Consider the following 12,522-nt stretch of genomic DNA (forward strand, 5'->3'; position numbering starts at 1 on the left):
TACTGCCTCCACTAGGCATCAGTGACATTTTCATTAATCAACATTTCCTTGAATATCGTTAATTAAGGTGTACTAAGAATGTCATTTGGAAAGAAAATGTAACAAATTATATGACTTCTTATTAAGAGTTGATATTTCACAATGTTGATTAAAATTACCAGGTCCTATGTACCGTTTTTGACAATAAAATGAATGATATATCAAAGTTCTTGTCACCAATTTTGATCATGATTATCTTCATGTTAAAAAAAAAAGGGTACATTTTTGGGGGTATTTTCTGGTTTAAAAAATGGGATCTATGCCTGACTGCATTATAAGCGGGTTCGTGAGTTATCAGTGCGTGAGTCTTTTGTATGAAACATGAATTTTTTTTGACAGGTTTTATTTCCTTTTATGAAATGCAACAAAGAATGATAATATTTCATTAAAACAAATGCATAATGCTAGAATGCAATGTTTTACAACATAAATATGTACACAGCAATCAATCAATAAATTGCTATGATGTGGGAATATATCAAATTTATTTATTTATATTAAAGAGTTGGGTTTTTGTTTAGTCAATTACATCATAGTATACAGTAATAATGAACCATACAACCTTACTGTACTTAGTATGCTGGTTGTCAGATATGGATCAGGAATGAATAAAAATTAAAACGGAAAAAGAAACTCTATTTACATGGACAACTGCTTCAAAGACATTAATATGCAAAGCCTACAACCAGATTTGCAGCTAAGTAAAAATAAACATTTACATAAACTCTAATGACTTATCCCAGGAGTTAAAACAGTTAACCGCTTTCAGTCCAATTTAGTGAATCCTGGTACCGGTAGATGAATTTAAATTGCAAATCTTGGTCAACATCTTGCTAGCACAAATGACAAGCTGTCAAAATCATTGGATCTTGAACATAATTTTATTGGCCCCACAAAGGCTTTTTAAGTTTGTAAAGTATTCTGATATCACAGAAAAACAATGGCAAAACATAATCTACATATACATGTACATTTTAGATCACAACTCTTTTCAGTCTACATGAGAATTTTTCCCAAATCTTCTTCTGTCTAAGGTTGGTGAAAAATGTCCCTGCAAGAAAAAGTGACAAATATGAAAGATAAGAACCTTATATTAATAAAAGAAAATTTTTGTCAAAAAAACATTTAATATTTTCTGTGGTAAATCAAATAAAATAAAGGTTGTAAAACACATTGTTTTGTTTCATTTTTATAAGAACATTTTTCAGTGAATCTTTCTACAAGCTCAGTGGGTACATACTTTAATTTAATATGATTTAAAACAGTGTGTATTGTATGCTATTAGTGATCACCGAAACTTACAGCGGCAATCAAAATTATCTGATGATGATTCATTTTAATATACACAACATGTTTGGTAAGTAAGAAAGTAACTGTTGTCTGCAGATGTTTTTGGTCACTTTAAGGTAGCTACTTTCTTTTGAAGCCAGACTTGTGCTGGAATAAGATTCTGAGGATGAGATTCCATTCCAAGGTTCTGTGTTCCACACAAGGTTAAATATCTAAAGAAAAAGTGAGTCCTGATGTTTGACACATAAGATCAGATTTTATGCAAAGAATCAAGGAATGTTTCTTTTGACACAAATCTGTCTTATTTAAGCATTTAAGACATATCAGTTGCTGCAGGTGGTTACCTGTATATGATCAGCACAGGCATTCAAATGTGAAACTACACAGACTGAATGCGCAGTTTTAGAAACCAAACATGAGCACAAAATGTTTGGAAAATAATTTTTAAAATGTTTAGCCAGTCAAACTTTCTTAGATTTTATGCACATAAAGGTATACTAAGATAACTTACCATATGTACTTGCTTACAAGACAAGTCCAACTGCAAATCGCACTGCTCAAGATTTGCCATCACATAATGCACTGGCAGATCTGGTTCTGTGCAGTTTGTTGAGAGTAATCAATAGAACAAACAAAACAGACCCAGGCCTGCATTATGTTATAATACAGATCAGGATCTTTGTTGTTTGCAGATGCCTCGACTTATAAGTGAGTAGAGATGGTAAATCTCCAAGCGAGTGCAGGTGTCGGAAAATTCATTTGTCAGAACAGGAACATGACAAAAACAGAATTTTGACTATTTTTGAAGCACTTTTACTGGATCACAAGCTGGATTTAAATTAGTGCAGCATAATACTGAATAATCAACAGCTAGACTGACAGTTTTGTTTTGGATCATGTGATGTGGATTGCAACCTTAAGGACATGAAGCTAATGTGGAATATATACAGTTTACTACAATACACCATTGCTATTCATGTTTTATTGTGAATTTACGACAGATAATAACAACAATCTGCGGTAGTCTGAACAGTTCTCATATGCCAACCACCAATCCCCTGCTATATGTCAGAACATGTTAGCATGGTCACTTCATTCAGAGTTCAGATAGGTAAATGTCACATTTTACACCACAGCAACAGATATTGAATAACAAGGTTCTAACTTGTAGTTTTATTTGTCATTATGTGATCTACACATTTTTTTCTCATATTTGTAGTTTTATGTGTCATTACATGATCTACACTTTGTTTTCATGATATTTGTAGCTGCATGTGTCGTTATGTGATCTACACTTTCTTTTCATGATAGTTTTATTTGTCGTTATGTTATCTACACTTTCTTTTCATGATATTTGTAATTTTATGTGTCGTTATGTGATCTACACAATCGTTCTTATCATGATATTTCTGGGTAAAAGGTCAAGTTCATCAGGAGACAATCGATCATAATGACAGAACCAACTGTGTGCCTATAATTAGAAAATTCATGATAGTGAGTCACAAAAGTATTGCATTAACCTGTTTGTATTAAATGTTTCACTTATTTGAATACTTTATTATCTGGACATAGAGGTTTCCTTGGAAGTTTGTTAGAACGTGTCCAATGCAAACATTTACAATACTGTAGATAGGCATTCACACCACAGTAGGGTTTCCATGAAACATTACCTAAATTTGCCAAAATCATATAATAAACTAGGTGAAAATTATGACTTGTAAAAAGAATAATTAACAAAATGTGGGAAAATTTTGTACATTATATTACAAAAGAAACGAGAATTATCAAAAACAGAAGAAAAAGCACAAGTGTTAAACCTAACAGAACCATTAAGGGCCCTTAAGTTTCCACTCCACAGTTTCATATTTGCACAAGATTAAATTTATAAAGAAAAAGTGTGTCCCAATATTTGACTTGTACGTTGTTAAAACAGGGAATGATGATGCTGAGAAGATGAGTTTAATTTAAGCATTAATCGTGTACCAGATGCTAAGAATGATTACTATGGCGTTCAAAATGCAAAAAACTATACACTTGTAGTGAACACCATAAAACAGCCAAAATGTGTCATTTTTGGGGGCAAAATATAAAAAGTTTAGCATTTCAGATCTACTTAAAATTTTGGGTAGACAGGAATATTAAGGCACTTAAATCAACATTTGAGTATAGATTTATTCAAATTTGTTTGTCAGATAGGGCAACATACTTAATTTGTCTATTTTTTAAGGATTGTTTTGCTAGATTCCAAGCAGGGTTTAGAAGGATGCAAAATAAGTCTGACCTAAACATTTTATATCACCAGCTACAATGATAATATTTTGGGGATTTTATGATATGAATAAAGGCTCAGCTTTTGAGAGTTTTCACTACAAAGAAAGAACCTCAAGTGGACAATATACATGTGATGTGTCACAAAGTAAAATTCTGTGAAAAGTGTGAGACGTAACTTAAAGCCACATTTAATGTCATGCAGTTATGCAGCAAATAGAAGTGAATACTTTCATTGAAAAATAACTTAGATTACATGCATAAACAATTTACAAATATATTCAAATTAACCTTGAGGCTCCAGAATGCACAATCAAGCCATCCTCAACCAATCACTACACCAACTGACCTTTAAAAAAGAGAAGCCAGTGTACTGACATGGGGCGAGATTTTAACGATCAGTTGCTAGGTCTGCACTAAGGCTTCCTTACATACAGACTGATACCCTGTCCCAAATTTAGTTTAGTCAATATGGTGGTGCCAGTTTGGTGCTGAAAAGTTAGGACAGGTAAACAGCTCTGTTAATTGAACGGTATTTTCACAGGTAATATTTGTAATCTGTATGATGCATAGTAATGCATGACTTAAAAACAGATGAATTCATTGTGATGTAATACATACAACAAATGCCACTCTCTCATATAGACATTAAAATGTTTCCAGTTTTATCAAACACTTTATCAGGCACAGCATTTCTGGAATTTGATTAACTTTCTGTCATGATGAAGTCTGAATGAAAATTAAAATGCATAGTGCTTCTAAGGGAAACTTCCTCAGCAATAGTCTATTTCAAAATGTTTGTCATCAACTAATCATCTTGTTTCAGGATATGACCTGTCTCCAGTTTTACTTCAGACAGGGGACCAGTCAACCCTGGCATAATCTGCTGGGTTGAACTGAATTCTAGTACATAACTCTGAAATCTATGACACAATGACATGCTTTCTGTAATGTTCCTATCAGACACAACTGAAGTTTGACAACAAAAAAAATAAAGATGAATTGGGATGTTGGATTTCAAACAAATCAGAATAAAATGTATTCTGTATCTTGTAAAATACAGAACTATGGTATATACTCACTTATAAGTCTACCCAGCTGCAAACTGCACAGACCCAGACCTGCTACTGCATAATGTGTATATCTGGGTCTCTGCAGTTTGTTAGGAGTAATAAGTATAACAAATAACACAGACTTTGATCTGCCAGCACATTATGTGATGGCAGATCAAGGTCTAGGCTGATTGTACCGGTAGTTGGACAAAACTCATAAGCTGGTATATATGGTAGCTAGTTTTAATTAAAATTCCAAAGTATGTTTTTCAGGTGGAAATGCTTGAAAAATTTGTGATTAGTTAACCTTTTGTTTCATTTCTCTATTGGTATTTGCAAAATATGGACCATTCATTCCAACTGCAAGACCACCTCCTTGTGAACAAGGAAACATGTCACCTTTAAATACCTGATGTCCAGTAGTGTCATGTATAAATCAGACTAATAATAACTTAAATGACACACTTTCTTAGCAAAGAAGTATTCAGAAATACATTAGTCAGCAATAAATCAACCTTGATATTAGTCCAAAAGGAAGAATTCCAGAGAAAGATGGGAGTTATACAAGAAATTATAAGACAATAATGGGTAATAACTAAGGTTCAAATTGAACTCTGATCTGAAGCAGAAAATTCATAGTGTGACCCTTTTCTGGTACGTGTGTTTTCCAGTTCACCAACCTATGTAATGCAAAGCCTTCAAAACAGCCACAGTATTCCCTGGAGTTTCAAATGCTGGTCAATAACAAAAGCATAATGCTTCATGTGCTTATATTCTGTATTATCAGATGATCTCATCTAGCTCAGATTTCAAAGCTTAATCTTTATCCTTCATGAAAGCATGAAGCTTACAACTATAATCTGGAGTATTTAAAACATCATCTGGTCTTAAGATATTACTGAAATGTCTCTCTCTAGCTCAATCATTTAATGCAGATTATTTAAGTACAGTGACTCAAATTTTATTTCAAAATTGTCAGGTGCCTGGCAGAAAAAGACTAAATCATTCAACCACTGAATGAAGTGGTTATTGTAAGGGAGACAACAATGGTCAATCATGTCAGGAGAAACCTACCTATAGCTGAGGAAAACATCAGATGTCCTAACTCTTTTCACTGGAAGCTAATAAATCAATTGAAAGGAGAGATTCAGTTATGCCTTCTTGGATCAGGGGAAATAAATAGTTTGGAATGATTGAATTTATATCTAGCAATACAGTTTGGGCCCTAAATTACCATAAAGGTAAGCTAAAATGGTACAGAATCATTTGGTTATTTCTGTTACAAAGATTACCAGTCCAAGAAAATTCAGAAAATAATTTGATACGTTGCATTTAAAACATGCATCATTCACAGGGATAGAGACAAGGTGCCGAATTCATATGATGCTTTACAACTGAATTACTTATAGTGACATATTTTGTACCAAATTACTTATGACACATTTTGTAACTAATTACTTATAAGGACATATTTTGTACAAAATTACTTATGACACATTTTGTAACTAATTACTTATAGGGGCATATTTTGTACCAAATTACTTATGACACATTTTGTAACTAATTACTTATAGGGACATATTTTGTACCAAATTACTTACGACACATTTTGTAACTAATTACTTATAGGGACATATTTTTTACCAAATTACTTATGACACATTTTGTAACTAATTACTTAAAGGGACAGTGGTTCCCAAGCTTTTCAAGTAGAGGGCCATATCTACTATTTTCGGTAATTAAGCGGGCCACAGCCTTATAAAATTATAAATGTTTATCACTGTTTATAAAATTATAAAAATCGTGCAATATCATTCTTAAATTTATTAACTTTCAGCAACCAAATTTTAAAACTTTAAAAGCAGCCCGTGTCAGTCCTACACTACATTCATTTTCGGTTTTAAATCAAATGTTCATTTAACAATTTCAAATCAGTTTCGAAAACCGATATTAATATAATTAATTTACAATCGTAACTGTTCTTCACAACCAGTTACTTTAGTTCAGATGCCAGTTTATCAATGTCTGGGCACAAAGCTGTCGTGCCCAAAGTCATAAGCGCAGCCAGGTTACTGTCAGTGAGTCTGGAACGTTGCTTGTTTTTTATAATTGTCATTGCGGAAAATGACTGCTTGCATCTATAAGTCGAACCAAAAGGACAAATATATCTCTGTGCGAATGAACACAAATGTTCAAATTGTTCAACAGGTAATAGTCGCCAGAATGAGATCATATGATCAGCTGATGGTGAAGCAGGTGAAGCAGGCAGTTCCAGGAATTTGCATCTCAGTGCAGAATTGCATTTCAAATCAATTACTTTGTGCTGAAGGTTTTGCTGTAATTGGCAGATCTTGGCATCCAGAAATATGAACAGATTTATGAAGAGGGCAACATTATCCTCCTCTGTTGTGAACTCTTGAAATCTCAACTGAAAGATATTCTGAAGACTTTCCACTTTAACCTTGTACTGTAACAGGTCAAATTTCTTTTCCACCACAAGTGTCTTCAGAGTTGGAAACGCCTCTAAAGTCCCTTCTGTCAGCTGTCTGATAAACAGATGCAGTTTCATTTTAAATGCAGAAATGTCATCGCAAAAATTTGTGAACAGTCTGCCTTTTCCCTGAAGCCTCGCATTTAAAGAGTTTAAATGAGACGTGATGTCCACCAAAAATGCCAGGTCATTAAGCCAGTCATCATTCTGCAGACATTCCCGTTCTGTAGGCAATTCATCTATTTCATATAAAAACAGATAGACACTATTTTTCAGTGCCCAGAAACATGAGAGTACTTTCCCTTTAGACAGCCATCTGACTTTGCAGTGTATCAGTAGCTCACTGTATTCCTCGTTCAGGTCTGATAGAAACTGTGAACTCACGCCTGTTCAGTGCCTTGCTTCGAATTTTATTTACACATCTCAGAACAACATCCATGATATGTTTCACATTTAATGTCTTTCCACACAGTGCTTCCTGGTGAATGATACAATGATATTTTAATATAGTGCGGTCAAGAAACTGTTCCAATAATGCCAGACATCCAGATTTTTTACCCGTCAAAGCCGGAGCACCATCAGTGCATACACTATCAAATTTTGTCCATTCTATGTTGTTTTTCTCTACACACAACTTCAGAGTTTCAAACAGATCAATTCCTTTGGTAGTCGCATGCATCGATTCAAGTCATAGAGGTTCTTCAATGACTTCAAAATTATCTTTTATTGCTCGAACAAAAACTGTGACCTGAGCTGTGTCAGAAATGTCAGTGGAGTGGATTCGTCCATTGCCAATGAAATCTTTTTTACAATTTTTGACATGTGTTGCTACTTGACGATGAACATCGCTGGCCAACTCTTCAACTCGCCTAGCCATAGTATTATTAGACAAAGGAATCTGATCAAATGTTGTCTCACACTTTTTATCGCCAAGCATTATAGCAGCAATTTTAAGCGAAGGCTTTATTATTTCTTCCGCATCGGTGAACGGCTTCTTTTGCGAGCCAACAGAAGAGCGACTTCGTATGACGCAACAACAGCACTCTTGCTCTGTTCTTTAGCCTTGGTGAAAAATGACTGCTGACTGGTCAGAGAACCTTCTTTCTGATCTATGCAATCTTTTCTTAACTCCAAACCGACCGGATATCGAGCATTTATGTCTGAATGTGTGGTTGTGTAGTGTCATTCCAGATTGTATTTTTTCGTAACAGAAACACAAAATCCGCAGATTTAAGCAAACCGGTTTACCACTACGACTAGGCACAAACATAAATTTCTCCATCGAATCTGCATTGAATTCGCGACAAGCAATGTCCTCACATTTTCACTTATTAGCATTGTTTGATTCTACGTTAGCCACGTTCATGCTTATTGGCTTTAACGGTAAATTTTTATTTGAAAACTCTAATTTCAACACCAAACTGCAGACTTCTAAATAGTTGTAACAGATGACATCATGTCGCCTTGTGCACTCTGATTGGTCGACAAGGCTGGGAAAAGGGAATTTCCAAACGTTTCGTTCGCTAACTCAATGGGCGCATTCGATAATTATATCCAAGCACAACAACCACGTGCAGAGTGAATTATCGAACGCCGACAGTGTTCCGAGTGCTCGGCCAAAATGACAGACTTCTTAGACTTAGAAATAACATTCTAGATTCTAGAATACTGTAAATCGCACATTATTGCAACTTTCGTCTAGTTATTATTTATTTGAACGTCAATAAATGTTTGAAATTATTAAAATATATTATAGTAAATATAGAGGCATCGCGGGCCACTTTCTGAGAGCTGACGGGCCACAAGTTGCCCGTGGGCAGTGGTTTGGGAACCTCTGTTATAGGGACATATTTTGTACCAAATTACTTATGACACATTTTGTAACTAATTACTTATAAGGACATATTTTGTACCAAATTACTTATGACACATTTTGAACTAATTATTTATAGGGACATATTTTGTACCAAATTACTTATGACACATTTTGTAATTAATTACTTATAAGGACATATTTTGTCCCAAATTACTTATGACACATTTTGTAACTAATTACTTATAAGGACATATTTTGTACCAAATTACTTATGTCACATTTTGTAACTAATTATTTATAGGGGCATATTTTGTTCCTAATACATTTAAAAAACTAGCATGTTACAAATCAATTAAAGCAATTTAGATGCAACATGTACACTATGCATCTAGCATTGCAGATGTATGTATGCATTCATATATATGTATACATACAAACCGAGATAGAGACACACACAGATGGATACCTGCACACAGACAGAAAAATACATCATTTTCTACATGAATTTTAATCCTGTGGAGATGGTGAATGGTTTCCAAGATGGAGAATTACTTCTAACTGTACGCCTTCATGTAATTAAAATTACAGGCAAGGCCAACTATTCTGAATCATTTTCTTATGTACCATACCGAAATTCCATGGCTCTGAAAGATTAATCAATAATGCCAACGCTAATGTCAGTTTCCACAAAATGTTTTACATGACTGGATCAAGTTTGGTTACAAAATCAATCAAATATAAGAGATTGTGATCTAATTCCTACATGCATATTTTTTTATGAAGCAGCTAAATAAGAACATGACATTATTATTAACCAATTAAGAGACATTTTTGACCCTTTCTTCATCAAAGATAAACATCCATTGGGCATCAAATTAGCTACGCTATCATGTTAATAACATTATGGTCAAAACATCTTTGTTCTGGGAAAGTGGAAATAAAATGAAATGAAGCTTATAATTAAAATTTAAATCCCCACTTTTTTTTAACCAAAAACTTTCATACAATCTATACTTGTCATATATTTTTAATAAATCGGGATTCTGTGAATTCATTTATTTGTGTGAAAATGAAATTTTATGGCATTGCATAAAAATACATTTTTTGTTGTTGTCATCAGACCAATCATTGCTCAATGGGTCTTTAAATTTTGGGATTGTGGAAATTGTTGCATGGTCTCATAGGATTGATCATTGTTCACTGGGTCTTTAAATTTTGGGATTATGGAAATTGTTGCATGGTCTCATAGGATTGATCACTGTTCACTGGGTCTTTAAATTTTGGGATTGTGGAAATTGTTGCATGGTCTCATAGGATTGATCATTGTTCACTGGGTCTTTAAATTTTGGGATTGTGGAAATTGTTGCATGGTCTCATAGGATTAATCACTGTTCACTAGTCCTTTAAATTTTTGTATTGTATCATCAGAATAACCACTGCTCACTGAGTCTTTAAATTTCTTATTTGTAACAACCATGAAATCAATTTTAAAAAAACTGATAACCTATGAAAAATTATGAAATCTCTGTAAAATGGATAGAAATGCTGAATTGATATTCAAGCCATAACCATGCTTAAATCCCAACAAATTACAACAGTAAGCATTGCAGAACAAAACCAAATTCTAAGCTACCAAATCATCAAAGCTTTGAGAATAATATGAATATACATGTACTAAATATTTTTGTATTGATAAAATTCTCCTTTGGTATCTAAACTATCCCTATACACTACATGATGCTCTGTCTGTCTGTCTCTCTCTCTCTCTCCTACATGTGCTAATAAAAGAGACAGAGCATTATAAAGTTTACAAAATTAATTACACTGCTTGGATATAATTAAACAATTAAATATCCATAATGAAGGGAAGTAAATGAAGCAACTGACCAGCAATTTTCTAATTTCTACTGGTTTGTCATTTTGTTCACTAAATTAATTAGATAACACGTCTGTAGATGGAATAGATAGATGTTTGTAAGAGTGATCATGGTTCTCGACATATTCACTCAACTCCCCATTTTTTAATTTCTTTTTTTAATTCATGAAAGTTGGTACTGATCATAATTATTTGAAACAAGAAATGTGTCCATATGCCATGGATATCGCTGCTAAAATGATGGCTTTAAAGGGAAAGGTTCTAAGTCAAACAGGGGCCATAACTCCATAAAATGTTTCCAGAAAATGGTTAAAACTGCTTTACCCAGGTCTCCTTAATGAAAAGTCTCATCCCATGTTTTATTTAAATCCATTAAGTTCTTCAAGAGCTGTGGCAGCTCAGAGATCAGCATGATGGACTAGCAGTATGTGCTCACTCGAAAGATATGGTGGAAACATATAAAAACTTATCCAAAAATAAACTTTATCTATTAACTGTGCATTAGATTTACAAGATTTGACTCCTGATTGATTTATTGTTTATTTTGTTGGTTTTTTTTATAATCTAGTCTTAAATGTCATGATGGGATAGATGACCACACCAAATAGAACCCTTACATCTATGTCAGTCAGCTATAGCAATGCCCATCTGCACCATCTAGATTACTACAAGCGGACTGTGAATTATAGAAAAGAATGGATAACAAACTGCAATAGGGTTACGTGAAACTAAATTACCTCATCTTGAATGTTTGTAACATTTCTGAAAATTAGCTGAGATTTCAATTGTGCAACGTTTCAAATATTTTGTGATTGGGAAGTAATTTCACAAGCGTTTACTTATTTAAAAATGTTAAAACAAAGAAGAACCAACAGATTTGACAGAAAAATCAACGTTTTCATAGGTAATCAAATCCATACAAACTGCAAAATATTGTCAAGTGAGATCTTCATCTAAACTGACCCAACTTAACTTTTTTGAAGCGTTCTATTTTAGGTTCCACTCCACAATTGCTATGTACTTCAGAGAGAGAGATTGGTATAAATTAATTTGCTTCTAGTGGCAACATGCACAATGGCAAGAATATTGGCATAATTTCATGCTACTTTCTTTTATTATGACTGAAAGTTCTTTGCATGTTGTAATTATGGAAATGATGCATCAGCAAAAGCTGGCAGCTGATCAAAAATCCCATGAACTCAAAAAATGAACCTGAACTTATCCAAGATACACTAACTTTAGCAGTTATTAAAGTAAGGAAAATGAAGTTTGCAATAGAAGACAAAACCAGCTTTTGAAAGTTGAACAATAAAAAAAAAATTTCTTTTTTACAATGAATTAAAAAATATATGAAAAGGAAAAACGGTTATTGACTTATTTCTTTTTCAATTTATCTTTGAGGTCCAGGAAATGAAAATGATCAAGCGGAACTAGCAGTCTTTCGAGATCTGCACACCATCTCCAAAAAACAGTACACCAGCTGCAACAACTGATATAACATTTGGTTGTGACAATACACCAAACCCTCCCACACACAAAAAATAAGGGAGACTGCAATTGTAACATGACCCAAAAAGCGGCTGCATCAGCAATGCCAGCAGCTGGTGGTATCTAAATTTCACACAGACAAGATGCAGTGATCATTTGAAAAACTGAATCAACCAGACTGATTCCCTCTGATAACTTGCAA

General features: G+C 33.7%; 1 protein-coding gene across 3 annotated transcripts in view; it reads right to left on the bottom strand.

Moving 5' to 3' along the window:
- LOC149799093 (rab-like protein 3) overlaps positions 1-12,522 on the bottom strand; it is a 41,346-nt gene continuing 28,824 nt past the window's right edge. The window contains exons 8-9 of one of the 3 annotated variants that reach the window (XM_089958077.1): positions 3,889-3,946; positions 1-1,090 (exon numbers count right to left, since the gene is read on the bottom strand). In XM_089958077.1, coding sequence (XP_089814203.1) covers positions 3,911-3,946 — 36 coding nt within the window. In that variant the 3' untranslated portion in view covers positions 1-1,090; positions 3,889-3,910. Of the gene's footprint in view, positions 1,091-3,888; positions 3,947-11,569; positions 11,595-12,522 lie in introns of all 3 variants that reach the window. The other 2 variants (XM_089958078.1, XM_089958076.1) reach the window with 2 other exon arrangements.

The sequence above is a fragment of the Sinohyriopsis cumingii genome, chromosome 5, assembly GCF_028554795.1.
Source record: "Sinohyriopsis cumingii isolate HCF-2022 chromosome 5, ASM2855479v2, whole genome shotgun sequence".
Taxonomy (NCBI): Eukaryota; Metazoa; Mollusca; class Bivalvia; order Unionida; family Unionidae; genus Sinohyriopsis; species Sinohyriopsis cumingii.